Raw genomic sequence first — 26006 nt, 5'->3', positions numbered from 1 at the left:
GTCAAATAAATAAATAAAATCTTAAAAAAAAAAAAAGGAAATACTATCTTGTACACTTGAAACGAATATAACACTGTTAACCAGATGGAATTTAAAACTTTTATTAAAAAAAAAAAAGTATCTGTGGTTGCTTCTTTCCATCACTAGTTTGTTTAATGAGTACAGTTTTAAATCTGGAGCCATAATAACTATCTGAGCCCAGATTGCTGAAGGTTGCATATTTGTTCCCTTCCTTTTTTTTTCCCCTTTCCTTTCCTTTTCTTTCTTTCTTTCTAAAGATTTTATTTATTTCACAGAGAGTACAAGCAGGGGGAGTGGCAGGGAGAGAGAGAAGCAGGCTCCCACAGAGCAGGAAGCCTGATGTGGGGCTCGATCCCAGGTCCCTGGGATCATGACCTGAGCTAAAGGCAGGTGCTTAACTGACTGAGCCACCCAGGCATCCCATTTGTTCCCCTTCTCTATGCATAGCCAGTGTTTTGATTTTGATGACCAATTTTTATTTGGATTTTAAATAAATAATTTGACTTAATTTATTGTTGGAAATAAAATAATAACCATAGTTCCAGCTGTACTGTGCTAGGAAAATGTATCTTGCTATGTTAGTTACTTTTTCTGGTGCTATATTTAAAGGATTTATTAAAAAATGCCTTGTGGAACTATATAAGTCTTCATATTAAGCACAACCCCAGTATTCAGTGTTCAGAAAAATGACATTTGATGAAAATTGAACATTTTAAAAGTCATTATTTTTTTCTTACCTCAAATGACTCAACCTCATCTCCTTTTAAAAAGCCAAGGGGCTTATTAAGTTACCGTTGTCTCTGAAGATCAAGCGTTGTTGTGAATGTGTAAGAGTAAGATCCTGCTTTGGCGTTCATATCCCCTCCAGCATTGCTGTTGCTTCCTGTTATGCTAGAATTGAGAAGAGATAACTGTTATTAAAGTTCTTATCTCAAACATTTATAATAAACTAGAAGTAGATAGCCACAACATAACACATTTAAGCTCTATTTTAAACACAGAAAAGTTGTGCGAACTTACTAAGTTATAAAACTTATTGAATAGAAAAAAGACTGGATAATTAATCTGATTACTTGAAATTCACTGTCTATTTAGAAAACATTTATTCTGCAGTTATTAAGAAATGTGAAGAAAAACTTGCTTCTAGAGCTTAATAAGCAAGAAATAAAAACATAGTTACCTTAACAACATTTATAATTTATAACCTTGTTAAATATGTTCGTGTGTGTGTGTTTATAATTATGGTTAGCATAACTAATGATCTTTAAAAAAATATCTGTGGGGCACCTGGGTGGCTCAGTGGGTTAAGCCGCTGCCTTCGGCTCAGGTCATGATCTCAGGGTCCTGGGGTCGAGTCCCGCATCGGGCTCTCTGCTCAGCAGGGAGCCTGCTTCCCCTCTCTCTCTCTGTCTGCCTCTCCGTCTACTTGTGATTTCTCTCTATCAAATAAATAAAATCTTTAAAAAAAAATATCTGTTTTATCTTGTGGTTTTAAAATATGTTATATTGCAGTACTATCAAGCTGTGGAATGAAGTTGGAAACCCTTTCAAAATAGGACATTAAAGTGGGCTTTAACTTTCTCTAATTTTTACGATAATAAAGACATAATGATTGTAAGGTTTCCTACTATAAGTATAAACAAAAACTTGGGTTCATTACAATTTAGTCCTCTTGGCTTTACCCAGAATAAAATTACACTTCAACTCTTTTATATTTGTTAATTTAATATTTCATGTTTCATGTAGTTTTAGAGCCTCTTTAAGGTAGTTACCAATTACTTGCTAATATTGTATTAATGGGAAACAGTTCTAGAATTGGACATTTGAGTTTTGGGATTTTTGTTGTTAAGGAAAAGTAACTAGGCATTAATAATTCTTCAGGTAGTAATTAATGCAATGTGCTAGTATTTTCTACAGATCCCTTCTTTTATTACAGATCTCCACAGGATAAAAGAACACTTCTTGTGAATTGTCAGAGTAAAAGTCTTTCACAGTCTTTTGAAAATCTTCTTGATGAACCTGCATATGGTTTAATACAAGTATGTTTCTTAATCTGTTTTGTATTTATCTGTTAATCTGACATTTCATATACCTCCTACCTCTCACTTTCTTGTTTATACTTCGTTGTTTATACAGAACAACGCGAGTGTCTCTGTGTGTAACATTTATGGAAATATTCTCTAATTTTTATAGAAATAATACGCTTCATATTATTTATAAGACTCAGGAACTTCCTTGGTTCTTAGTTACGCTTAAGGCAATTTCCCTCCTTATTGTAATACTGAAATTGGACATTAGTAGATTTTTATTATCATAGCTTTTACTGACTAGGTGCACTGTCACTTGGTAAGCCAGTTTGAATTCATTAATGATAAACTTGGTAAAAAATATGGTTTGAATTTTTATTTTCAAATTTAAATAGGTTCATTTGGGGTAATGATAAACTAATTGCCCCTTAAGTATTTGAGTATATTCTTACATTTGGCTAAAAATATGCACTTAACACAGAGAGAAATAAAGTTAATTTGTTTTTCACTCAAATTTTTATGTAAACTAATGAAATGGTTGTTTATTTATTCACTCAACAATGAGTGCTTACTCTGTCCCAGGTATCTTCTTGCTTCTGAAGATAACAGGATAAAAGGGGAACTTCTGAGGAAGGAGAACAAGATAGATAAACACTGATTAAAGTAAAAAATTAGGGAACAGTTTTTGTTGTGAAAATAATCATTAAAAGACCTTTAAAAAGTAGCTGTTTTTGATAAATATGAATAAATAGGCAGTTTGGGATTTAGAAGGAACCCTAGCAACAGAAAAATCTTTTGCTGTTTTCCAGGGCAGCACTGTCCAGAGCAGATTACACTCATTGGCACGATTTATTAATCATATCATTAGATTAAAATGTCAGCTAATATTTAAATATTGTGAACTTTAAAACTTAGCTGTAGATTATTTTCTGGTGGACTAGTGTGGTCCTGCACACTTTAAGAAATATTTTTTTTGTAAAGGCAGGACTACTAGACAGAAGAAAGCTGTTGTGGGCCATTCATCAATGGAAAGTAAGCACTGCATATTTGTGATGTATGCAGATTGAATAAAGCCTGCAAATCATTTGTTCATCTGCAGTTCGATCAGTAGCATTACCTTGCTGTGTAATACTCTGTTTTAACCAAATGAGAAGATTGGCTTAGAAAATATAAATTCTTCCCAGAAAAAAAAATTTTTTTAAATAATCCTAGAACGCTCTATTTTAGTTCTGATTTCCCCCCTTTAAAAAAATGTGGCCTTTTGCCTACTGTAAGATATTTTTATTCTTCATTTGAATTAATGGTGCTAATATTTTTCTTCTTACTACATAGAAAATTAAAAAGGATCCTTATACAGCAACTATGGTAGGATTTTCCAAAGTCACAAACTACATTTTTGATAGTTTGAGAGGCAGTGATCCCTCTACACATCAACGACCGCCTTCAGAAATGGCAGATTTTCTTAGTGATGCTATTCCAGGTTTAAAGATAAATCAACAAGAAGAACCAGGATTTGAAGTCATCACGAGAGTGAGTGAAGATTTTTATTAATATATTATTATAACTCTTAGATTTTTAACAGGAGATTTTAAACATGTACTGAATGTGATAAGAATAGAAAACTCAATTTTGGTTATATCTGCCTCTTATAATCCTTATAACTTTTTTGCTAACTGATATATCTAACACTTAACACTTGTTCTGCCACCAAATTCTTGGGTTGTTCATCGATTACTGCTTATACTTTCTGTTTGTTAAGTTGGATCTCTTTTCTTTGATTACTTTTTGATAATAGTGAGCAGATTGTTTCATTGAGTGCATAGCAGTGAGTGAATAGTGAGCATTACATATTGTTCCTAGTTCTGTTCCTAATTTATGTTTTCTCAGTAGGGATCAGCAACAGATAGAACTCTATTCTAGGGCTTTTATGCTTAGGTGAATCTTTTCTTTTTTTAAGTAAGATGGATCTTGGCCCTGAATTATGGCAAACTTTTATATGCTCAACAAAACTTTTGTATTTGCTATAATTCTAGGCTCTACATAGTTAGAACATTATAAATATCTAAATTGTAATATTTAAAGGCTTATCTTGCAAATGGCATTTTAAATTACCAACATCTATTAATTGAATTAAAAAAACTGTAGAAAATACCAAGTGGAGCTAATGGACCATAACTCAGTTCTGAGAGCTACAAATTTTAGTTTGGAAGAAAAGCTAATTTTAGAATATTAAGAGTGGAATAATACTGTCTTTTTAAATAATACAGCATAGCATTTAATTTGAAGGGTCTCTTATGGAATTTACATGTTGAATGTTTTGTACTTAAATAATTAAAACTCAAAATAGCAAATGTATTCTGGTCTCTGAATTTATAACCCTGTTATTTGTATGTTTTGTAGGAAGGAAAATGTATGAGATGCTATTAAAGTTCTTAAACTAGACATTGGAAAATAAGGGAAGATACTAGAATGTTAGAACTTATGCCTGAGTAATAAATAGTATTTTAGTTATGGTTTCCATGTACCTTGATATAATTTCACTGTTTAAAACTGTACTCCATATTGCTTATCTTCTATTAGATTGATTTGGGAGAACGACCTATTGTTCAAAGGAGAGAGCCAGTATCACTGGAAGAATGGTCCCAGAACATTGATTCTGAAGGAAGAATTTTAAATGTAGATAATATGAAGCAGATGATATTCAGAGGAGTAAGTACCTTAATGAGGATATTTGAAACTGCTTATATTTAATTTTTCTTTTTTTATGGGAAGTGTGGAGGTAGTCAAGGAATGAACTCCCTTTTTCGGGAATGAACTCCTTTTTGATGAATGATGCCTTAAAATCCCTTAGGACAGTGTGAGATCCTTGTGATGCCCCTTAAAGGTTGGGTGGGAGTTGAGGACGAGATACCATTAAACCTTAGGGAGGAAGAGTCTTCCTTACTTGAAGTTCTGTGGGTAAGACGAAGAAGGAATGTATACCCAGTGGTCATTGCCTTATCTAATAAGTATCGAATTTAGAAAGACTAATCAGTCCTGCTGCCTTCTGTATAATCTGTATACTCTGCAAAGCTTTCTGGCAGCTGCTTACATCTTCAGCATCTAGAGATGAAAAACAGGTTAGTATTCACTGAAATGAGCTATTTTATTTGTAAAACGCTCTCTCAAATATTAGTCTCCCTATATATTTATATGCAAGTTTTATGAACTTAAAGTATTGCGTTCTTTTTTACAAATGTGCTTAATATGCATGTTTTCTTTAGGGACTGAGTCATGCGTTGAGAAAGCAAGCATGGAAATTTCTTTTGGGTTATTTTCCTTGGGACAGTACCAAGGAGGAAAGAATTCAATTACAAAAACAAAAAACGTAAGTAAGATCTTCTGTGTGTTGATCAAAGAAATTCAGATAACTCACCCATACAAATTAGTATAGAGCTTCTAGATGATTATTTTAAACAGATGAAGGTATGGGAAAATAATTTTATTTTCATCTATTTATTTGAAAAATCATGAGCTCTGTACTTACTCAATCTAGTCATTTCAAACACTCACTGCAGTTGTGTTGGTGAATACATGGAAAGATGGTAAAAAAAAATTCCATTTCCCTTGTGAAAACATTTTTGCATACTTGAAAAATAATTAGATAGGGATTTTTAAATGTCATTCATACTTATTTTTATAATTTATTATGAAATTATAAAAATGTTCCATAAGAAGTATGTTTACTATTTAGGTTAATTAGCTTTAAATTATTTTCCTGGTACTCTTGTAGCATAAACTAGTCTTTCGGGGTTTTTTTTGAAGACTTTTCTATTTTTACGTAATTCCTCAGACTTGAAACTTGGACAAACTTCCCAGGTTTTAATTCCCAGTTCATTAGTCTAGCCTATGATTTAAAGCACACCCTGAATCATTATGTGCATATTTAAACTTTCAGACAATCCTTTCTCTTTCAGCACATTTGCCAGTTCTTTTTTATTTTATTTATATGAGAGAAAGAGAGTGAGAGAGAGAGAGAGAGCACCGACCAGGGCGGGGAGACAGAGAGAGAAGCAGACTCCCCACTGAGCAGGGAGCTGGCCTTGATCCCAGGACCCTGGGACCGTGATCTGAGCTGAAGGCAGACACTTAATTGACTGAGCCACCCAGTTGCCCCAATTGCCAGTTCTAAGACATTTCATATTAACAAGCTTGTGAATAAACTGGCTAGAAAATGGAAATCTTATGGCATATTAAAAACCCCCAGCAATTTGTAGATTTGTATTTGTAATTATTCAGAAACTTTAGTCATTAAAATACTTAATAACTAGAATAATTTTAGGAATCATTTTAAGGACTGAGGTAAATGTTTTCTTAAAATCAGATCCAAATAAATTATTCTGGTAGTTTAAGCAAAGTTTATAGTATGTATAAGGTTATTTAATTTTTCCTTTGTTTTCACATACTTATTGTAACTTTAAACATTTCACTATCATATTTATAACCTCACAGCTCACTAGCATCATAAATGCTTTGATACATTGTTAATAGGAAAACCCAGTCACAATTTTTAAAAATACCGTGTTCATAGCTTTTTTTGGTATAAAATTGTTTTCGGTAGTGATGAATACTTCAGGATGAAACTACAGTGGAAATCTGTCAGCGAAGAACAAGAGAAGAGAAATTCGAGGTTAAGAGATTATAGAAGTCTTATCGGTAATTTTTTCATACTTTTGGAAATGCCTGAGGGGGGTTTATAATGAAGTCTTGTTAAGATTTAAGAAGTGAAGATATATGTGAGCTAGGGCTCAAAAGAGATATTGCCATTGGAGAGTACATTAGAATGTGTGTTGGATGTTCTTGGTTGTTCATTTTCCAATAGGAATATGAAGTCGGTCAGTGTAAGTGCGGATATATTTCGTTTCCAGTTCCAAATGTGAATTTAAAAAAGGTTTATTTGCTTATGGAATTAATTTAATTAAAACATTATTATCTCTCTTAATTCAGTAAGTTTATGTTTATTGATTGAAAAATTAGGAACTATAGACCAGCAAAAAGAAGAAAATAAAGTTTAGTTTTGTTTCTGTCATCCAGAGATAACTATAGTTAATAGACATTGGTTTATATCCCTCCAAACCATCTCTAAATATATGCATATATTTCATTTTTTTAATAAATGACTTCAGATAACAAATTTTTGTTAGTGTTTGAGAATTGTATAACTATTATATGGGAGTAACTATTTAATAAAAAAGAGATGCTTGACAGAATTTTACATTGAAAGAATTAGACTTATTTCTAAAGAGTGAGTACTGGGTTACCTAGCTGTTATGATAAAAGCCAGGTTGGTATAAGTTATTTAGAGAATGCATATTTACTGCTGTACATGTCTCTAAGTTTTTGTTGATAATCTCCATTTTACAAAAGAAAACTGAACCATTGAAAGCATAAATGACTTGTTCAGGATCACATAGTGGCAGTACCCAATTTTAATACTCTTAACTATCTTGTTAGCTAGTAGCCTCTATATAGTTTTAGCATAACTTTGGATAGTAGCGGAACTTATTTTTAAAATTCTGATAATTGCTTTTGGATTTATTTATAGCTTCATAAATAAAAATGGGGGATGTTTTTACCACCATGGTTAATACTACCTTCCCATGGAAGAAGAAAAATCTCTGAATTATGGTTAGAAAGTGCAACATAACCAGTTTGGTAGCTTTTTTCCCCTGTTTTTTAAAGATTTTACTTAGGGACACCTGGATAGCTCAGTCATTAGGCATCTGCCTTTAGCTTAGGTCATGATCCCAGAGTCCTGTGGTTGAGCCCGTATCAGGCTTCCTGCTCAACGGGGAACCTGCTTCTCCCTCTCCCCCAACTTGTGTTCTCTCTCTCTTCCCTCTCTCACTCTTTCTTTGTCAAATAAATAAAATCTTAAAAAAAATTATTTATTACAAAGTTGGGGGGATGTGGGAGGAGGCAGAGGGAGAAGCAGACTCCCCACTGAGCAGGGAGCCCAATGATGAGCTCAGTCCCAGGACCCTGGGATCATAACCTGAGCTGAAGGTAGACACTTAACTGATTGAGCCACGCAGGCACACACACCCCCTTTTAAAAATGATTATTTTAGAGAAAATGTGAACAGGTGAGAGGAAGGGCAGGGGGAGAGAGAGAATCCTGAAGCAGATTCCCTGCTGAGCTCAGGGCCATTGTGGGGCTTTCCCAGGATGCTGAGATCATGACCTAAGCCAAAATCAAGAGTCAGCTGCTTAATTGACTGAGCCATCCAGGCACCCCAATTTGGTTTCATTTGTAGACATAAAGACAAATGATGAGTTTTTTTAAATTTAAATTCAATTAATTAACATACAGTATATTATTTTCAGAGGTAGAATTCAATGATTCATCTGTCTTTATAACACCCAGTGCTCATTATATCACTTGCCCTCCTTAATGCCCATCAGCCAGTTACCCATCCCTCTGTGTCCCTCCCCTCCAGGAACCCTCAGTTTGTGTCCTGTGATTAAGAGTCTCTGATGGTTTGTCTCCCTTTCTGATGTCTTGTTTTTTTCCCCCTCCTAGTGAGATCTTTTTGGTGATAGTACTTTTGAATGTAAAGTTTTATTCGTATAAGTAATCTCTACACCCAGTGTGAGGCTTGAACTCATAACCTTGAGATCAGGAGTTGGATGATCCTCTTACTGAGCCTGCCAACTGCCCCAGTACTTTTGATTGTAAAAGAACTTTATCTTTCTAAAAAATAAATTATAATAAATTATACCAGAATAAACTGCGTCTTTCCTCGGGTTAAGGCAATTGTGTAAATTGTGCTTGAGTTAATAAAACATAAACTTATGTACCCATTTATCAACACTGATTTGAGAGTGAAACAATTTGATGTTTTTTATTTTTATTTTTTAAAGATCTTATTTGAGAGCGAGAACGAGTGGGGGGGAAGCACGGGGGGGAGGGGGAGAAGCCAACTCCTCATTGAGCAGGGAGCCCAACACCAGCCTTATCCTAGGACCCTGAGATCATGACCTGAGCCAGAAGGCAGAAGTTTAACTGACTGAGCCGCCCAGATGCTGCCATTTTGATGTTTTTTTTTTTTTTTTTTTTTTTTTTTTTAAAGATTTTATTTATTTATTTGACAGAGAGAAATCACAAGTAGATGGAGAGGCAGGCAGAGAGAGAGAGGGAAGCAGGCTCCCCGCTGAGCAGAGAGCCCGATGCGGGGCTCGATCCCAGGACCCCGGGATCATGACCCGAGCCGAAGGCAGCGGCTTAACCCACTGAGCCACCCAGGCGCCCCCCATTTTGATGTTTTTAAATGAAATTTTACATTCATTATGCTTTTTTTTGGTATTGCTTTTCTTTGAAAAATGTATCCACAATTCTATACATATGTACTTGCTTTTATTAAATCTAATATAGTGTATTTTAATAGAAAGCTATGATATTTGTCTCCTATTTTCTTAAATGCCCTTACAGAATCTAAACTCATGTCATCTTCTATTGTTAGATTCTACTCTGTTGTAAAATACCTCCCTATTTCTTCACAAGTGTAGATTTACCCTGCTATCTGAAAGTAGAGTGTTCCTGTGAGAACTTTCATAAGTCTGAATGGTATAAAGCAGAGAAATAATTACTATTAACTTACATGGAAGATTTTTTAAGCATTCCCAGACCAAAAAAATAACCTCTTTTAGGCTCTTTGCTAACAGATGCACAAAATCAATCAAGATACAGCACAGATGCCCACAGACACAGTTCAGAGCTGTGGTAGCATGATGCTGAGATGTTGAGTGTAGGTCCTGGGAAAGAAGTGTGCTGGGGCCACTCTTGCTACTCAGGGCAAGTGCTGCCTCAGTAACCAGTTTTCTGCAAAACAAATCCTGAAAGTTTTTTTCACTTTTCGTTATTTTTTCATAAAAGTAAAAATCTTTGAATTTCTTTTGGTTAATGAAAACAGGTGCTAATGTAGATCTTTTGTAAAAGTGAAGTGGTGTAATGCAGACTTTTGAAAAACAGCAGGAGTACCTATATTGAGAATGTTTTCAATTTATTCATTTTAAGGGGGTCGAGGGGAGGTCATAAAAGTCATATTATAATTTTTAAACAGAATTGATTATAGAGTAGTTAATTAAACACTGCGTTTCTGTAAATTATTTCTTCCTAATTTACTAAGGGATTCATTTGGGGAATACCTTTTAGTTGTATAGTCTTCCACAATAAGCTGCATTTAATAGTTATCAGTGTTTGTGAATTGAATTGTCAGTACAACTTGGGGATACACTCATGGTGATGTTTCCAAATCTGTTTTTAATGTCATGAAATCATTGCTAGCACAATGTAGGTTTTCATTTTCTCAAAATAAAAATAAATTATTTATACTAATATGTAAACTGAATAATGTATATATGAGAAATAATTTGTCCTGAAGATGTTTGTGGAACTTGATAAAGAAGTTGATAATTAATGAAGCAAATATGAATGAAACAAATCTCTTTGACTATAGTTGATTGCATAGTAGCTTTTTAAATTACTATTTTCAAGTAACCCTGCCTATCACCTGCATCCATGACTGGCATTTTTATTGCTAACTAATATGAATTATTGGTGTTACTTTTAATTAATTAAAATTGTTTTCTGCTATTGAAAAATTTCTGTGTTTGGATAAGAATTGAGAAATATTTGAAAATATACCCATGAGGAAGTGGACTGATTTTTGGAAAATATTCTAGAATCTTACTTTATTGCATGTCCGAAATGGAATTTGATGAATTTTTTCATTAAGTAAAAGGTCAGCAAGAGAGTGAAATTTATAGCAAGAAAAATAATTTTGTTCTTATAAGATAATAAGCTTTATAAAAATCTGTTTTTTGAAAAGTTTTCAAATATATGATGATTTTCATCCGCAGAAAAAGATGTTAACAGAACAGATCGAACAAACAAGTTTTATGAAGGCCAAGATAATCCAGGGTTGATTTTGCTTCATGACATTTTGATGACCTACTGTATGTATGATTTTGATTTAGGTAAGTTCTCTTCTAATATTCTAATTTTAAAAGATTTATATATGCTTATTTTAGAATTTAAAGTTATGCCTGCTAGACATATGCAACAGCTCTGTGTGCTAGTTTCTAAAGGGATTGTTCTATTGGACTGGAAGGCAGTGAAGTTATGCCTGCTAGACATATGCAACAGCTCTGTGTGCTAGTTTCTAAAGGGATTGTTCTATTGGACTGGAAGGCAGTGATTCCCAGATTGTGCACGAAGAGCACTGAGTTTGCACAGCATACTTATGGGGCAATATGGGATATTTTAAATTTTTGAGGAGGATAGTGACATCTGTAACGATACTGCTCTGAGTCCTCGCTGATGTAGTTCAGAGTTTCAAAATTTGATTTCCACATTCCTTCTAATGAAGTTATAGTTTTGCAAAGCAGGGCTTTTGGCCTTGTTGTGTTAAGCAAGTATTGTGTGAAAACAGATGAAGGGCAGGAAATGAGGATGGTGGTATCCAGTTGGAGTCCAAGATTTGAGAAGTTTTACAGTGCCCAACAGGTGCTAAGTTCATAGGACATAAATAGTTATTAAGTTGTTTGGATCTAAATACTTAATAAATAGAAATGTTAGTTACTTCTTTGAACCTAGGTGTGCCTTGGAAAAAAATTACTAAAACATTATGGCATCTGAACTGAGAAAGTTTGGTAAATTTTGTGTGAAATGCTTTCCTCCCTTATGAAGGAAAATACTGGTGTGATGATACCTTTTTGGACAAGCCAGGCAGATAAAATTCTCCAGGCCATGTAGAACTTTACTCTGTTTTCTTGGAAGGTGTGATTCCTATGAAAATGGGTTAGCAAGATGGGCTGGTAGGGGTAGTAGCGGATTGTATGAGGAAGGGTTAAGGGGGAAGAAAATACAAGGAATTAATATTTTAAGGAGTACGAACTTGAGCTGTTTCTTTAAAAATCGACCTTTAGGTAAGTATAAGTAATGGTAATGTCTCTGAGTTATCTACCGTATGAGTGATTCCCAAGTGGAGAATAATGGAAGTAGATGTTTTCCAGATTTTTTTTTAAGATTTTATTTATTTATTTGACAGATAGAGAGAGTACAAGCAAGCAGAGAAGCAGGCAGAGAGAGAGGAGGGGAAGCAGGCTCCCTGCTGAGCAGAGAGCCTGATGTGGGGCTCGATCTCAGTATCCTGGGATCATGACCTGCCAAAGGCAGAGGCTTTAACCCACTGAGCCACCCAGGCGCCCCTTCCAGATTATTTTAATAGAGCTTGATATAGCTTTTGGAGAAGGTAATTGGATATTTAGCATATTAAACCTAAATGAACCTTGAATTATGGTACATTTTCCTCACCTTATGTGAATTCCTCTTCTTTTATATGTTAGGGGAGGATGTAAACTCTTTTGTGGATCTTGAGGCATTAGCCTCTTTGGTGACAGTAAGTTGAAAATCACAGATTTCTCTCGCTCTTTTTTTTTTTTTTTTTTGAAGATTTTATTTATTTATTTGTCAGAGAGAGAGAGGGAGAGAGAGTGAGCACAGGCAGACAGAATGGCAGGCAGAGGCAGAGGGAGAAGCAGGCTCCCTGCCGAGCAAGGAGCTTGATGTGGGACTTGATCCCAGGACTCTGGGATCATGACCTGAGCTGAAGGCAACCGCCTAACCAACTGAGCCACCCAGGCGTCCCCACAGATTTCTCTTTAAAACGTAAAATTTAGCCAGTGCTATCTATCACACCTCGTATTGGATCATGGAAAACATATTGGTAGAGTGCTTTTCAGGTTAAAGTGTTGTCATACTTGGTTTTGACTCCTTACCAATAGCAGCCTTTTGAAGAAGTGGGGAAATAATCCCAATAATATGAGTCAGGCTTTATTGTTTGAGAGAGTGACTCAAGGTTGCAGAAGTTGTAAATATTGGGCTGGGGGTAGAGACCCAGGTCTTTATTTCAGGCTGGCATTTTTACCTCTACTCATCTACCACGCTGACCCATTGCCATTTTACTATAGGGACTAGGACTGTTGTCTTAGGGAACAGGAGGCATTGTCTTATACTCTCAGGTGATAATTTTGAAATAGGAATTCGTGCGTTTTCTTAGGAGTTCCTGAATACTCAGTTTTTTCAAGGTGTAGTCCCAGACCAGCTAACTGGGTAGTTTGCTGTCTTCATTTTTCGGTATCAATCCCTCATTCTTTCTAGTCAAATACTTAAGTTATCCGAAACATAGCCAAGGTTCCTGTTAAGAACTCTGGCTTTGTGAGGTGCCAAGGTAGTTTTCATAAAGCAGTGCACCAAATTTCTCATCTTTTACCGTGGCAAAGTAACCTTGACTGTAAATTTACTCTCGTAGGTAATTCTATCATATTGAGTTGTTTGGCTTCATAGACCAACTATATGAGGTATAGGTGTATTTACACTGAATACAATCTCATTAATAGTGAGGAAGGAGACAGAAATTACCAAAAGCAGATGGAAGAACTCAAGGAAGAATAATTTTTAGTTAATGCAAAGACTTTACGCTTAGGATGTTTCTATGGGAGGTAATCTTTTTAAATGGTGTATGTACATAATGATGATCCTAAAAAACCACTAAAACATTAAATTTTAGTCAAAATACTGTATGTAAGAAGGCAGAGTGTCTAATTAAAAAAAAATTATTTCCAGCTCCTAAGATTACTATTTTTTATTTGATACTCTAAGGACTAAGCTTCAGTTAACCTGAAAATTGACCTATATGTGTGAAATTTTTCTTTTCAGTGGAAGAAAGTGTCCACTAGGATGATAAGAAGTTCATTTCTCATACCTCCCTGCTGAAACAAATTTGCTCTGAAAATAATTTTAGGGAACTCCTTGAGAAATTGTAGTAGTGCTGGTTAAGATGTGCATCAGTCAGCACTGCTGCAGGATCTTAGTGTCACCGAATGCTAATTTAAACAGCTTTAATCTTTCTTTAATTAAAAGGAATTTGTACATTAATTCCACCCCCGCAACTCATGACATACCCCAAAGAACATCATGTGTAAAATAAAATAGATTAAAAGCAACTAGAGTATGAAGATTAATTTGACTACTTGCTTCACCTAAGACTTGTATAAGAAATATGGTAGTGATCCCATATGAAAGCTGAAGACTTAAATGATTAAATTAGCTTCTTAGAAATTTTTATTCATTATAACTTTATAATAAAGCACTTTTATTCCCAGATGAAAGATGCTTTGTAAATCTTTTGAATAGCACACTTTGAAATACTTTTATTATAGAATGTATGCAGTCAGACCCAGTAAAGTAGTACTCCTTTGCACTCTGTTGAATTCAGATCATGTTTCTCTCATGCTTTAATTGGTTTAGGCTTTATATGTCTTTGCTTTCTCTGTGTCATTGCCATGTAGAAAAGTGCTGATAACAATTTAGTCTTCCTTCCAACTATTTATTCTTTTTTTAAAGGGTTTTATTTATATATTTGAGAGAGAGAGAGAGAGAGAGCTATCACAGAGGGAGAGAGAAAAGCAGAGAAGGAACGTAGGGCTCCATCCCAGGACCCTAGGATCGTGACCTGAACCTAAGGCAGATTGCTCAACCAACTGAGCCTCTCAGGCGCCCCTATTCTTTTCTTCAAAGTGTTTTGTTTTTTTTTTTAATTACAGTTTTCCTGGGGAACAGAACCATTAAGGTTATATCTGTTTATATATTTTCATTTCTGTTTGCATATATTTATTATATCTTTTGACATATATACACAGAGAAAGAAAAAGGTGCTTTTAAGGTGTTGGCTCACACGATTTTGGAGACTGAGAAGTCTCGCAAACTGTTATCTGCAAATTGGAGACCCAGGAAAACCCAAGAGCAGGAGAGCCAGTGGTGTAGATGCCGGTTCAGGTCTGTAGGCATGAGAACCGTGGCAGAAGATCAGTGCCCCAGCGCAGAAAGCCGGGCAGAGCGCATTCACCCTTCCTCCATCTTTTTATTCTGTTCAGGGCTTCCATGGGACTGTGTGGTGCCCACCATATCCGGGAGGGCCATCTGCTTTCATCATTTCATCATTCAAATACTAATCTTGTCTAGAAACACCTTCAGGACTCTCATAGAAGTAATGCTTAATCAGGCTTCTGAGCATCCTGAGGCCTTCTCAAGTTGACAAATCTAATCATCACAAGCGTGCATGACTTTTTAAAAAGTCTGTGATAAATTTATAGAAATACTTACATTTAGCTATTGTGTCATACGCCACTTTTTTCTGGCATTGTCTTCAAATGTTATTCCTGGTTCTGTAATAATTGGATACCCACCATGGCAACCCAAGTGTTTTTTCATGCTAATGTGAGTAGAGCCATACTTTTTCGCAGGGTGTCCTATAGACATAGGTTGATAGGAACATAGCAGTAGATGTTGGGAAGCTCAGAACAGATAGAGAGAAATTCATTTGTAGGGAGTTCCTGAGGTGATCTGAATTGTCTCTGTGTTATACCTCTAATCTGAGGTTTCTCAAGAAACTGACCTGCATGCTTCCTGAGGTCGTTTGTTAACACTTCATGCCAAAATAGGAAGAGAGATGTAGAATTGTGTAGCATTTCTCGCAGAAATATCCTCTTCCCCTTTAAAATATATACTCTTTTAATGGCTTCAGTGCACATCAATTTTCATGAAAGAAGAATGTAAGCTTTAGACTTACACATGAAAGACTGTATTTTCTGTGACTTCAAGCTGCCTTGGAATTAAAAAAAAATCTCTCTGTAACTTTAACACATGTATAATAGTTACCAAAGTTGAATAATAATTTGTGTGTAAAATGGCATACTATGAACTTCTGCCCCTTTGTTGGTTCAAGAATGTTTGTCTTAAATCTGAAATCAATTGTTAAATAGTTGAAAGAATTGAGAGTTTTATAAGGTGGAACTAAAAATTACAGGAGTGTTAAGCATCTGCCTTTGGCTCAGGTCTCAATTCCAGTGGGATCACCCGCATCAGGCAGGCTCCCTGTTCAGCGGGAGGCCTGCTTCTCCCTCTCCCACTCCCCCTGCATTTATTCCCTCTCTCACTGTCAAATAAATAAAATTTTTTTAAAAAAAGAAGAAGAAGAAGAAGAAGCTTGACATGTTCAGATGGAAAGCAAAACCAAGACTTTTTGTTTAAGTGAAGGGCCTGATTCTTTAACTTTCGAGTTTTTCCTTTTAATCATGGCCTATAATTGTCATGACTGAGAAATTACAACAGTGTCAAGAGAAAGGTCACCTTTCTCTTGTGATGGTTTCAGGTACAGAGTATTAATCAGATTAAACCCAGGTGCTAGCATTAGTTATCCATAGAGTAACAAGAAAAGAAAAACAAGAACATAGATATGAGTACTTAAAAGAAAGTACATAATTTTGTTATGACTTCTTTTGGTTTAGATTACCAATGACCTGGTGGCTAAAGCAGTTCAGCCACTCTTTTCATTCTTGTTTAGCTTGTTCATGGCAGTTAGTGCTGTTGGCTGCTTAGGTCCTGAAATTTTTTTCCCATTGACTTTTTTTTTTTTTAATTTTTTTTTTAAAGATTTTATTTATTTATTTGACAGAGAGAAACCACAAGTAGATGGAGAGGCAGGCAGAGAGAGAGAGAGGGAAGCAGGCTCCCCGCTGAGCAGAGAGCCCCATGCGGGACTCGATCCCAGGACCCTGAGATCATGACCTGAGCCGAAGGCAGTGGCTTAACCCACTCAGCCACCCAGGCGCCCCTCCCATTGACTTTTATAACACTTCCTCCCTTGACTTTTTTCCCTTCCTCTTTACTTCTGACTACTCCTTCTCAAATGTCCTTTGAATATATACTCTTTTACCTTTGATGTTCTTCTGGGTTTTCTCTTCACCCCTCCTCTTTGTCATAATAATTTTGCACATTTTTTTAATAACATTATCCTCTCTTGATAATGATATCTACACCAAGACATATAATAGTAGCTATCTGTCTACTTGACATCTCAGTCTAAACTCATTTTTCTTACTCATTGCTAGACTTCCGCCTTGTTTATTTTCTTTTCTTGGTAAATGCTATTATCTACCAGTTTCTGAAAGCATAGAACAGGTGAAATTTTAAGTGAAGTCATGGTGATATGCACAGAAGGATACATAAAGCTTAGGTTTTTCAGAGACATGATTTTTTTTTTTTCTCTATTCTTAGGGTATGTTCAGGGAATGAGTGACTTACTTTCCCCTCTTTTATATGTGATGGAAAATGAAGTGGATGCCTTTTGGTGCTTTGCCTCCTATATGGACCAGATGGTAAGAATAGGGGCTCCTTACTTTAACCAAACTAATTTTGAAAGTTTTAGTTGTATAATCTTATTATGTAAGATTGATGTTTATATTTAGAAATTATGGTGGAACTTAAAAGAATTACTCCTTGTTATTTGTTTCTTTTTTAAATAGCCTTTCCAAGGGACTTGAAAATATGAACATTGCTTTTAATACAAAAAGTAGATAGTAAATGCCTATAGCATAGGAACAATCGGGTTTAGTATCAGTAAATGCTTATGTTCTGCAGAAGAGCTATGAGTCATAGAATATTGATGGAATAAATGAATTCAGTGCTTGTGAAGTAATTGAACTTTCATATTATCTGCTTTGGAGATAAAGCTTAGTCATGCCTAGTAATATCCTTACTTTTTGTGAACATTTTGGATTTTGTTATTACAGTATCTGATTTTTCTTCTAGATCTGTTTGAACTATTTGTAACAGTGACACTTTTATAGTGATTCATTATTTTCTCAGAAGCTCGTGAATATTAGAGTTGAACTGTGTTTATATATACATACTACTACAAAGAATATTGTATCTATTGATAATAGCTTGGAGACAGAATTCTGGGACAATAGCACAGAGAATATTAACAGGGAAACAAAATAGGCCTCTCAAGTAATCTATTAGAAAAAACAGCAGAGAGCTAAGAGGAGATAAAGGCATATGAAATCCAAAGACCTGACTACAAAAGTCACTGTAGTGTTTCAGAGAAAAACTAATATACTTGATGCTGGACTTTGATGTTGGGTATTCAAATGGCTTGCTTGCAAGGGGATAAAGATTTTGAATATGTAGTCATATACAGTGTTTCCCTATAATATAAGGTTTAATTCATTTTCTGGGATACAAACGTGGAGTTTAGAAGTACCCTTCTCTTTTTTCCATACTTCTGTTCTTTCCCTCTTGCTTGCCAATTTTTCTTTCCCCTTCCAGTTTCTCCCATTTGTATCTATTTCCTCAAGTCTCTTATATCCATGGTTCCATCTCATCCTCACTTCTCTTACTTCTTTTCAAATGCATATTTGATAAGATTCGATAGTTTTAAAAATAACTTTTTACTCTTAAATTAATAAGTACTCAGAGTATCTAGTCATGAACATGAATTAATGTTTTGGATTATTTGGAAAGATTTTTAATTGCAGTAATCTGCTAATATCATAGTTTGATTGATTGATTTTACCTGCCTTCTTAGTTCCAATTACTCCCAAGTGCTCTAGAAACCTGAGGCATTTGTTATAAAGGTCTGTACAACTGATACTAATTGTATAAAAACTGTTGTCTGCCTTTCTTGTGTTTTTGTTGTTTATCCTCTTTTTGCTAGAGCTAGTATGTTCCTTGATAAAAGGGTCATGTCTTTATTTAACTAGTTTTCCAGTATGCTTCCAGAATTTTCCTAATGCCAACATGAGGTTTTTGTAGAATAAACACATGAATATTTCCCCAGTGCTTAGTTTAGACCTTATATTAAGTATTCCAAAAGTATTAACATGAACATACTGTATTTAGATTTTTACTGTAATAATGTTGATAAAATTGATACAGTATTGACAGGTTAAAAAATTGGTTTATGATGCCATATATATATATATATATATATATATATATATATATACACATACATGCATATGTATGTATATACATGCATGTATCTAGGTCTCAAATGTAAAGACTTTTCTGAGCATCTGTAATACATACTTTACATTCTGTCATTTTTGTGTATGAAGGTTCAAATTCTTTCTTCTTTTTCATAGTGAATGTTTTCTGTGTTTGCCTTTTCATTGAGGATGGTCTGGGGATTTTTCTAGTCTTTATTCTAAAAAAAATCTCTTAATATATTGTCTACTAACATTTGTTTTTTGATTTGAATAAAAGGGTAATATTTTGCAATCAAAATAATCTGCATGACTATTTTTTACTGCATTGCTATTGGTTTGATGTCCTTAAATTCATACCGCCATTTGACTCCTTCTTTTTGTTTTACAGCTTTATTTCATGTAAGTTTTTATTTCTTTTGTGATGGCTGAACCTAATGTCCATAGATTTATTATATTTACTCATATCTAATGTAGGTGTAGGCGTAGGCTATGTGTCTGTTATAGAAATACTATGGAAAGATTAGCAAAATAATCTAATGAACTTTCTTATACCCACTGTTCATTTTGCCGTACAGTTTAGTTCTTCCCTTCTCCTTACCTCCCTCCCCATATATATGTGTGTGTATATATAGGCATATGTATACACATGTATACCCACATGTGTACATATATGTATAGATACACAGATAAATATAAAGATATATAGATAAACAGATATACATACATATGTATGTACACACATACATACGTATTTGTATGCACACATGTACATATTTTACAGATTCAGTTGAAGCCATTTGTATATCCATTGTTGATCTCATTTTCTTTTCTGCCAGAGTAGCTACTTTTCCAAAGTAGCTGCCATTTTGGGAGTGGTCTTTTTTTATAGCAGATTTGCCATGTTGGTACTACCAGACCAACTCTGGCCTTTGGCTGTCATAATAAAAATGATGCTGTTAATCAAAGAGTTGATTCTGTCTTTCCCTTACAGGTCCGTGTGGTAAATGTGAAGAAATAATATCCCAAAGGCTTGTGTCAGTCTAATAAACTAGTTCTTTAAGCATAAAGGAGAAATCAGTTTTTTTAGAAAGATTTATTTATTTTAGAGCAAGTGTGTGTGCAGGGGGAGGGGCACAGGGAGAGGGAGAGCAAATCCCAAGCATATTCCCTTCTGTGCTGGGCTCGATCCCATGACCCTGAGACCATGACCTAAACCGAAATCAAGAGTCAGGTGCTTAACCGACTAAGCCTCCTAGGTGCCCCAGGAAATCAGGTTTTTTTGAGAATCAATAGCTTTAAAATTTTACTTTACTTTATCTTTACCAAGAATGATGCTTTGTCCCCAAAACTTAAATAGAACTTTGAGGGAAGAGAAGTTGTCTTTAGGCTTTTTCTAAGCATTAGGACAATAGGTCACCATAGAAGGATTGGGACACATGGATAAAAGAGATTGGAATGATCTAAGGAGACTTCCAGTTATTTTGGTCTCCCTTCCCAGCTTCCAAACCTTGACTGAAGTTTTGGTGGGGAGTGTTACTCAACTTTGCAGAGTGTTTAAAATTATATAAACCATAGCAATTCTCATACTTCATGATCTTAGGAACCCTTCACAATCTTAGATACTATTGAGGATTCTGAGAGCATTTGTTTATGTAGGTTATATCTCTTAATGTTTACCTATATGAAAAATCAGTACTGAGAAGTGTATATTTATTAGTTGTTTAAAAAACAATAAACCTTTTATACTTTACCAACATAATACTATTTTCTTTTTTAAGATTTTATTTATTTATTTGACAGAGAGAAATCACAAGTAGATGGAGAGGCAGGCAGAGAGAGAGAGAGGGAAGCAGGCTCTCTGCTGAGCAGAGAGCCCGATGCGGGACTCGATCCCAGGACTCTGAGATCATGACCTGAGCCGAAGGCAGCGGCTTAACCCACTGAGCCACCCAGGCGCCCCATAATACTATTTTTTAATGAAAAGTAACTTTTCCAGAACAATTTACTGAGAAGACGGATTGTTTTCCATTTTCTTTGATGTCTAGTTTAATGGAAGACATCTGAATTTTCATATCTGATCCTGTATTCAGTCTACTGCAATATCACTCCTCGTATAGCCTTTAACCTTGTGGGAGAATTTAAAATCCAAAATGCACGTAGGATTTTAGAATTGTCATGAAAATGGTTTTGACTTCACAGATTACCTAATGTCATCAAATTTAAGAAACAATTAAAATGATTAGTTCTTCAAAATAAGATATATGTTACAGCTAAAATTTATTTTATATGACAGTTTGAAGAAATATTTAACAATCAAGTGATTTGATAAAAGTTTATTGCCCAGGTGTGTGTTTCTTTAACCAAGTTTCTTTCTTTCTTTCTTTCTTTTTTCTTAAAGATTTTATTTATTGATTTGACATAGAGAGAGAGCAAGGGAAGAGGCAGAGGGAGAGCGAGAAGCAGGCTCCCTGCAGAGCAGGGGAAGCCCGATATGGAACTTGATCCCAGAACTCTGGGATCATGAGCTGACCTGAAGGCAGTGGCTTAACCCACTGAGCCACCCAGGCATCCTGTTTCACCAAGTTTCTTATTTGATGTAAGAAATTGGTGTATCAGTCTATAGCTCTGCATTTTTCTTTTTCTAAGTGAAATGAATAGAGGAAAAGAAATAATCCTTAGTTTGAGACCAAAGTGTCTCTTTCCCTCCTTTTTAATGTGTTAATTTTTTAATTTGTTGTGATTTTTAAAGATATAACCAGTGTGGTATAAGTCCAGCATTTGTCCTTAAACTCATGGTTTAGTTATCAGTGATTTTGTGACATATTTATTAAGTATTATTTATGTGGTGACATTTATTTCCCTTTAAAGCATCAGAATTTTGAAGAACAGATGCAAGGCATGAAGACCCAGCTAATTCAACTAAGTACCTTACTTCGATTGTTGGACAGTGGATTTTGCAGTTACTTAGGTAAGCTTAGTAAATCAAAATACATACCCAGCAAACTGTAGAGTAATATACAGAGAGGAAAAAAAGTAAAGAACTGCTTAAAGATACTTATACCCTGTCACTGTTGCCTGAGTTCCTTTGACAAGTAAAAGTGTGGGACCAAACTTTCTTTGTATAATTATGCCTTAAAACAGTTTATTCATAAAATGAATTATTTGTTGTTATTTTATGGTTTTCTTTTAAACAAATTTGAACTGTTTCCTTGAATTAGTAGAAGGCAATTAAATTTTAGGACTTCTAATAGTCTACGCTGCATAGTAAAATTTGAGGTTGGAATAGGTTACTGTATTGTGAGATAATTAGCATAAGAGTAAGCCATATATGTATATTTTTTTTTCTTTCTGTATAGAATCTCAGGACTCTGGATACCTTTATTTTTGCTTCAGATGGCTTTTAATCAGATTTAAAAGGGAATTTAGCTTTCTAGATATTCTTCGATTATGGGAGGTAAGTTCTTAAATAATTATACAAGTGTAATTATACAAGTGTAATATTATTATGGAAGGAAACACTTTATTCTGTAGAGTATAAATGGATTATAATAGCCTAACTGAAAGTTCTAAAGCATGTATCTTACAAAATTCTGATAGTTTTTGTGGTCTTTCCGTAATGATCTTGAATTGAATACCTGGTCTTTGGAGCATTTTTAATAAATCACAATCCTCATGAGATTTGGGGCCATTAGATTTCCTAGAAACACTTTTCTAGACTGTTGGTAATTGTGTTCTTTCCTTGAGAGGCTTGACTTTATATGAGGCTCTTCCACATTCTGGTATAGATTTGTGTAGAGTTCAGGGAAGTTTTGACAGGCAGGCAGTTGAGATGGCACTTTGTAGTCTGAAGTATTGGGAGGGAGCTGATCTGTGTTTTGCTTTTTTAAAGAACTTTAAGGTAAAGAAAAATACTAAGAATAGTACAGCAAACATCTTGTGAATATACAACCATTTACTTAGTTCTACCTGATAGATATTTTGCTTGATTGCACCAATAGTGTTGCAACGAACATCATATTTAACACTAGGGCACATATCTTAATATTCAAATTTTCATGTGTACCTCTGAATATATCCTTAGAATAAATTTCTGGATACCTCTGAATCAAAAACCTAGTCAGTTTTTAAGGCTGTTGATAGATTTTGCCAAATTACTCTCAAGAAGAGGTGAAAGATGATTGTTTTTCAGAATGGGCAACCAAAGGTAGGAAAGGCCACCACATTTAATCACTCGCAGTCAGCTTGAACTCTGACCTAATTACCTTAGCTAATTACTTGAGGTTGAGAAGGTGGGATGTAATGGTGGATTAAAAAACCTCCCACCATCCATATTTAACATATGTAAACATCTTGCCATATTTAGTTCTAGTTTTTCTCTTTTTCTCCAAGAAAAAGAACTAAAGATATAAGTAACATTTTCTTTAATCTCCACCCCAAGTCCCATTTCCCCGCCCCCGACTCTAGACCGTATTGATGAGTGTATATCCTTTTATTCATTTTGGACCCAGGGTAACTTGAAAAATAAAATTATTATTTTCTTTTAAGGTATGTTAATTATTAACAGATCAGTATATTTTTAAAATAGAATGTTCATGTAATGACTAATTGCTCCCTTATCCTTATAAAGGCAAGGGATTACAGAAATTCTCCCAAGGAAGGGATGGGGGAAATAATCCATTGGGATAATAAATAGGTGTGTATATATAGTGGAACCCCTGTGTCCTCTAAGGCTTTTATAGCTGGAAATTGGTCCCCATACTTTTGGCCGCCATGCTACCATTAGAGAAGGGGATGTGCTAATTGAAAGGATCATTGCTTTGTGTGGGATGACTTATTCTGTTTGAAATTAGAAGTAAAACTTACATGTTCTTGAGCTGGAATCATATTTAATTTAATATAATTATTTTTGAGGGTCATTATGGAATTTAATCTCAGTGGTTTGATAATTAAGCAAAAAACCACAATAATTATCACATCCTAATTTTCCAGTAAATATGTTGCTGACAACATATTTTTTTTTAAAGTTTATTTATTTATAAACTGGAGTATAGTTGACATACAGTATTATGAGTTTGATATACAACATAGTGATCTAACATTTATATACATCATGAGATGCTCTCCCTTTATATGTAATTACCATCTGTCACCATGCAAAGTTAATGACAATACTATTGACCATTTTCCCTATGTTGTATTTTACATCCCCATGACTTCTTTATTTTACAACTGGCATTTTGTACCTTTTAATCCCTTTCAGTTTTCCTACCTTCCTGCTCCCCTTCTCCCTTTGACAACTACTAGTTTGTTCTCTGTATGGAATCACAGTTTAAAGTTATCAGTTTGGTTAAATAAGTATCTCAACTTCTTTTTTAAAGGATGACCTGAGAATATTATTACTGTATAGATAGAATAATCCTCTGTCTGTTTATCAAATAAATTGAACCTTTAATGAAAATTTTGAGGTTAATTGCATTGTAAATCAAACTTCTAAAAATGGGATTTCGTCTGCAAATTATTCAGTTTGATTTATTCTTGATGAAATAAGTAAAAACATTTTAGGTATGCTTTAGTACTATTATTTGTGTGGTCTTTTTCACTTTCCAGATAAGATATTGTCATGTATATTAATAGGAAATTAAGGCTTTAAGTTTGAGGGCATTATCTGTATTTAAGAAGTACGGCTATTGAGCAAATGTTTTACACATTTGGTATAAATGTTGGCTAGTTGATTCGGTTTTTGATACTCTGTGTAATGTAATATAGTGTAGAGCTATCTCTGGGAGGTTTTGATCCCATGCACTATTTCACTGAATTTTTTTTCTTTTATATCCATGATTTAGCTTTTTCTTTTTTACCCTCCAGAGATCGAAGGTGATTTATAAGTGAGAAACTTAAAGGGTCAGAAAAGTACTGAAGAGGCTTCTACCTTATACCTTAGACTTATATTTGTGGATGTAGCTTCTTAATTAATATCATTTGTCATATAAATTAGGCTCAGTGATATGCTTATTATAGTTACCTAAAGGGCCACATTTGGAATTCATCATATTCAAATAATGTTAAACCTGATGTTACTATGTAGGTGAAGGTAAGACTTCTCCACTCCTCATTTCCTAACTAGAAAAACAGTGGTCTCTCCTCTCTATGCAACTTCTGCTTTGCACAGAAGTCATTCAGAGTTCAGCATTGTTTCTGTGAGGAAAATATTTTAGAATTGATAGTTTACTAAATAGTTCTATTTTTTTTATAGGTAATGTGGACCGACCTGCCATGTAAAAATTTTCATCTTCTTCTCTGCTGTGCTATTCTGGAATCAGAAAAGCAGCAAATAATGGAAAAGCATTATGGCTTTAATGAAATACTAAAGGTAGTTACTACTTTATTTTGGTACTTTCCTTTGTTTGGTGGTACCAGTATACAAAACATTTCCCTGGAGCTTTATTGAATCCTTTGAGTAAAACTTAAATTATATCAATAACACTTAATATGAAACTGACTCTGAGAATGGCAGTTCACTGAATACATACTGGCCAGTTATTTTTACCTGGCTAACTAGGAAGAAAAGGAAATTCAGCAAATGCTCTTTTATGTAGTTTAGTTTTCTTAAAAAAAAAAAAAAAAAGTCTTTTGCTTATAACTTTAAGATAACAGACTTGGGACAGCAGCTGGTTTTAATGTTCCATATGCTTATTAGCTATTCTTTAACTTTAAAACTGAAATATGTCTTGAATTTGCTGCTTATTTGTAGTATGTGAATACTTTTATTTTAACGTTTTTTTATCTGCAGTGAAATATAACTGGTAATAAATTATTTAAATAGTAGAATATAATAGTGCTTTTAGTTTCAATTATCATTTTATTTTATGGATTCATTTTAGCATATCAATGAATTGTCCATGAAAATTGATGTGGAAGATGTACTATGCAAGGCAGAAGCAATTTCTCTACAGATGGTAAAATGCAAGGTATGCAGTGTTTTCAGTAATTGTAAGGTTTTTTATTTGTATGCTTTTGGTGGGCTGAAATCAAGAAAGAATTTTTCTTTGTAGAAGTAAGATAAATGGCAGTTTTAGCAAGTTGA

The 26006-nt window shown here is 34.4% G+C and overlaps 1 protein-coding gene across 1 annotated transcript in view; it reads left to right on the top strand.

The window, feature by feature from the left end:
- The window catches only part of TBC1D15 (TBC1 domain family member 15), a 71573-nt gene that overhangs the window by 43298 nt on the left and 2269 nt on the right, over nt 1-26006 (top strand). The window contains exons 6-16 of the mRNA XM_059402448.1: nt 1958-2060; nt 3381-3578; nt 4629-4757; nt 5312-5415; nt 6649-6743; nt 10949-11065; nt 17208-17308; nt 21791-21890; nt 22279-22376; nt 25176-25292; nt 25804-25890. Of these exons, the coding sequence (XP_059258431.1) occupies nt 1958-2060; nt 3381-3578; nt 4629-4757; nt 5312-5415; nt 6649-6743; nt 10949-11065; nt 17208-17308; nt 21791-21890; nt 22279-22376; nt 25176-25292; nt 25804-25890 (1249 nt within the window). The remainder of the gene's footprint in view (nt 1-1957; nt 2061-3380; nt 3579-4628; nt 4758-5311; nt 5416-6648; nt 6744-10948; nt 11066-17207; nt 17309-21790; nt 21891-22278; nt 22377-25175; nt 25293-25803; nt 25891-26006) is intronic.

Source organism: Mustela nigripes, chromosome 6, assembly GCF_022355385.1.
Source record: "Mustela nigripes isolate SB6536 chromosome 6, MUSNIG.SB6536, whole genome shotgun sequence".
Taxonomy (NCBI): Eukaryota; Metazoa; Chordata; class Mammalia; order Carnivora; family Mustelidae; genus Mustela; species Mustela nigripes.
This window is presented reverse-complemented; position numbering and strand designations above follow the sequence as displayed.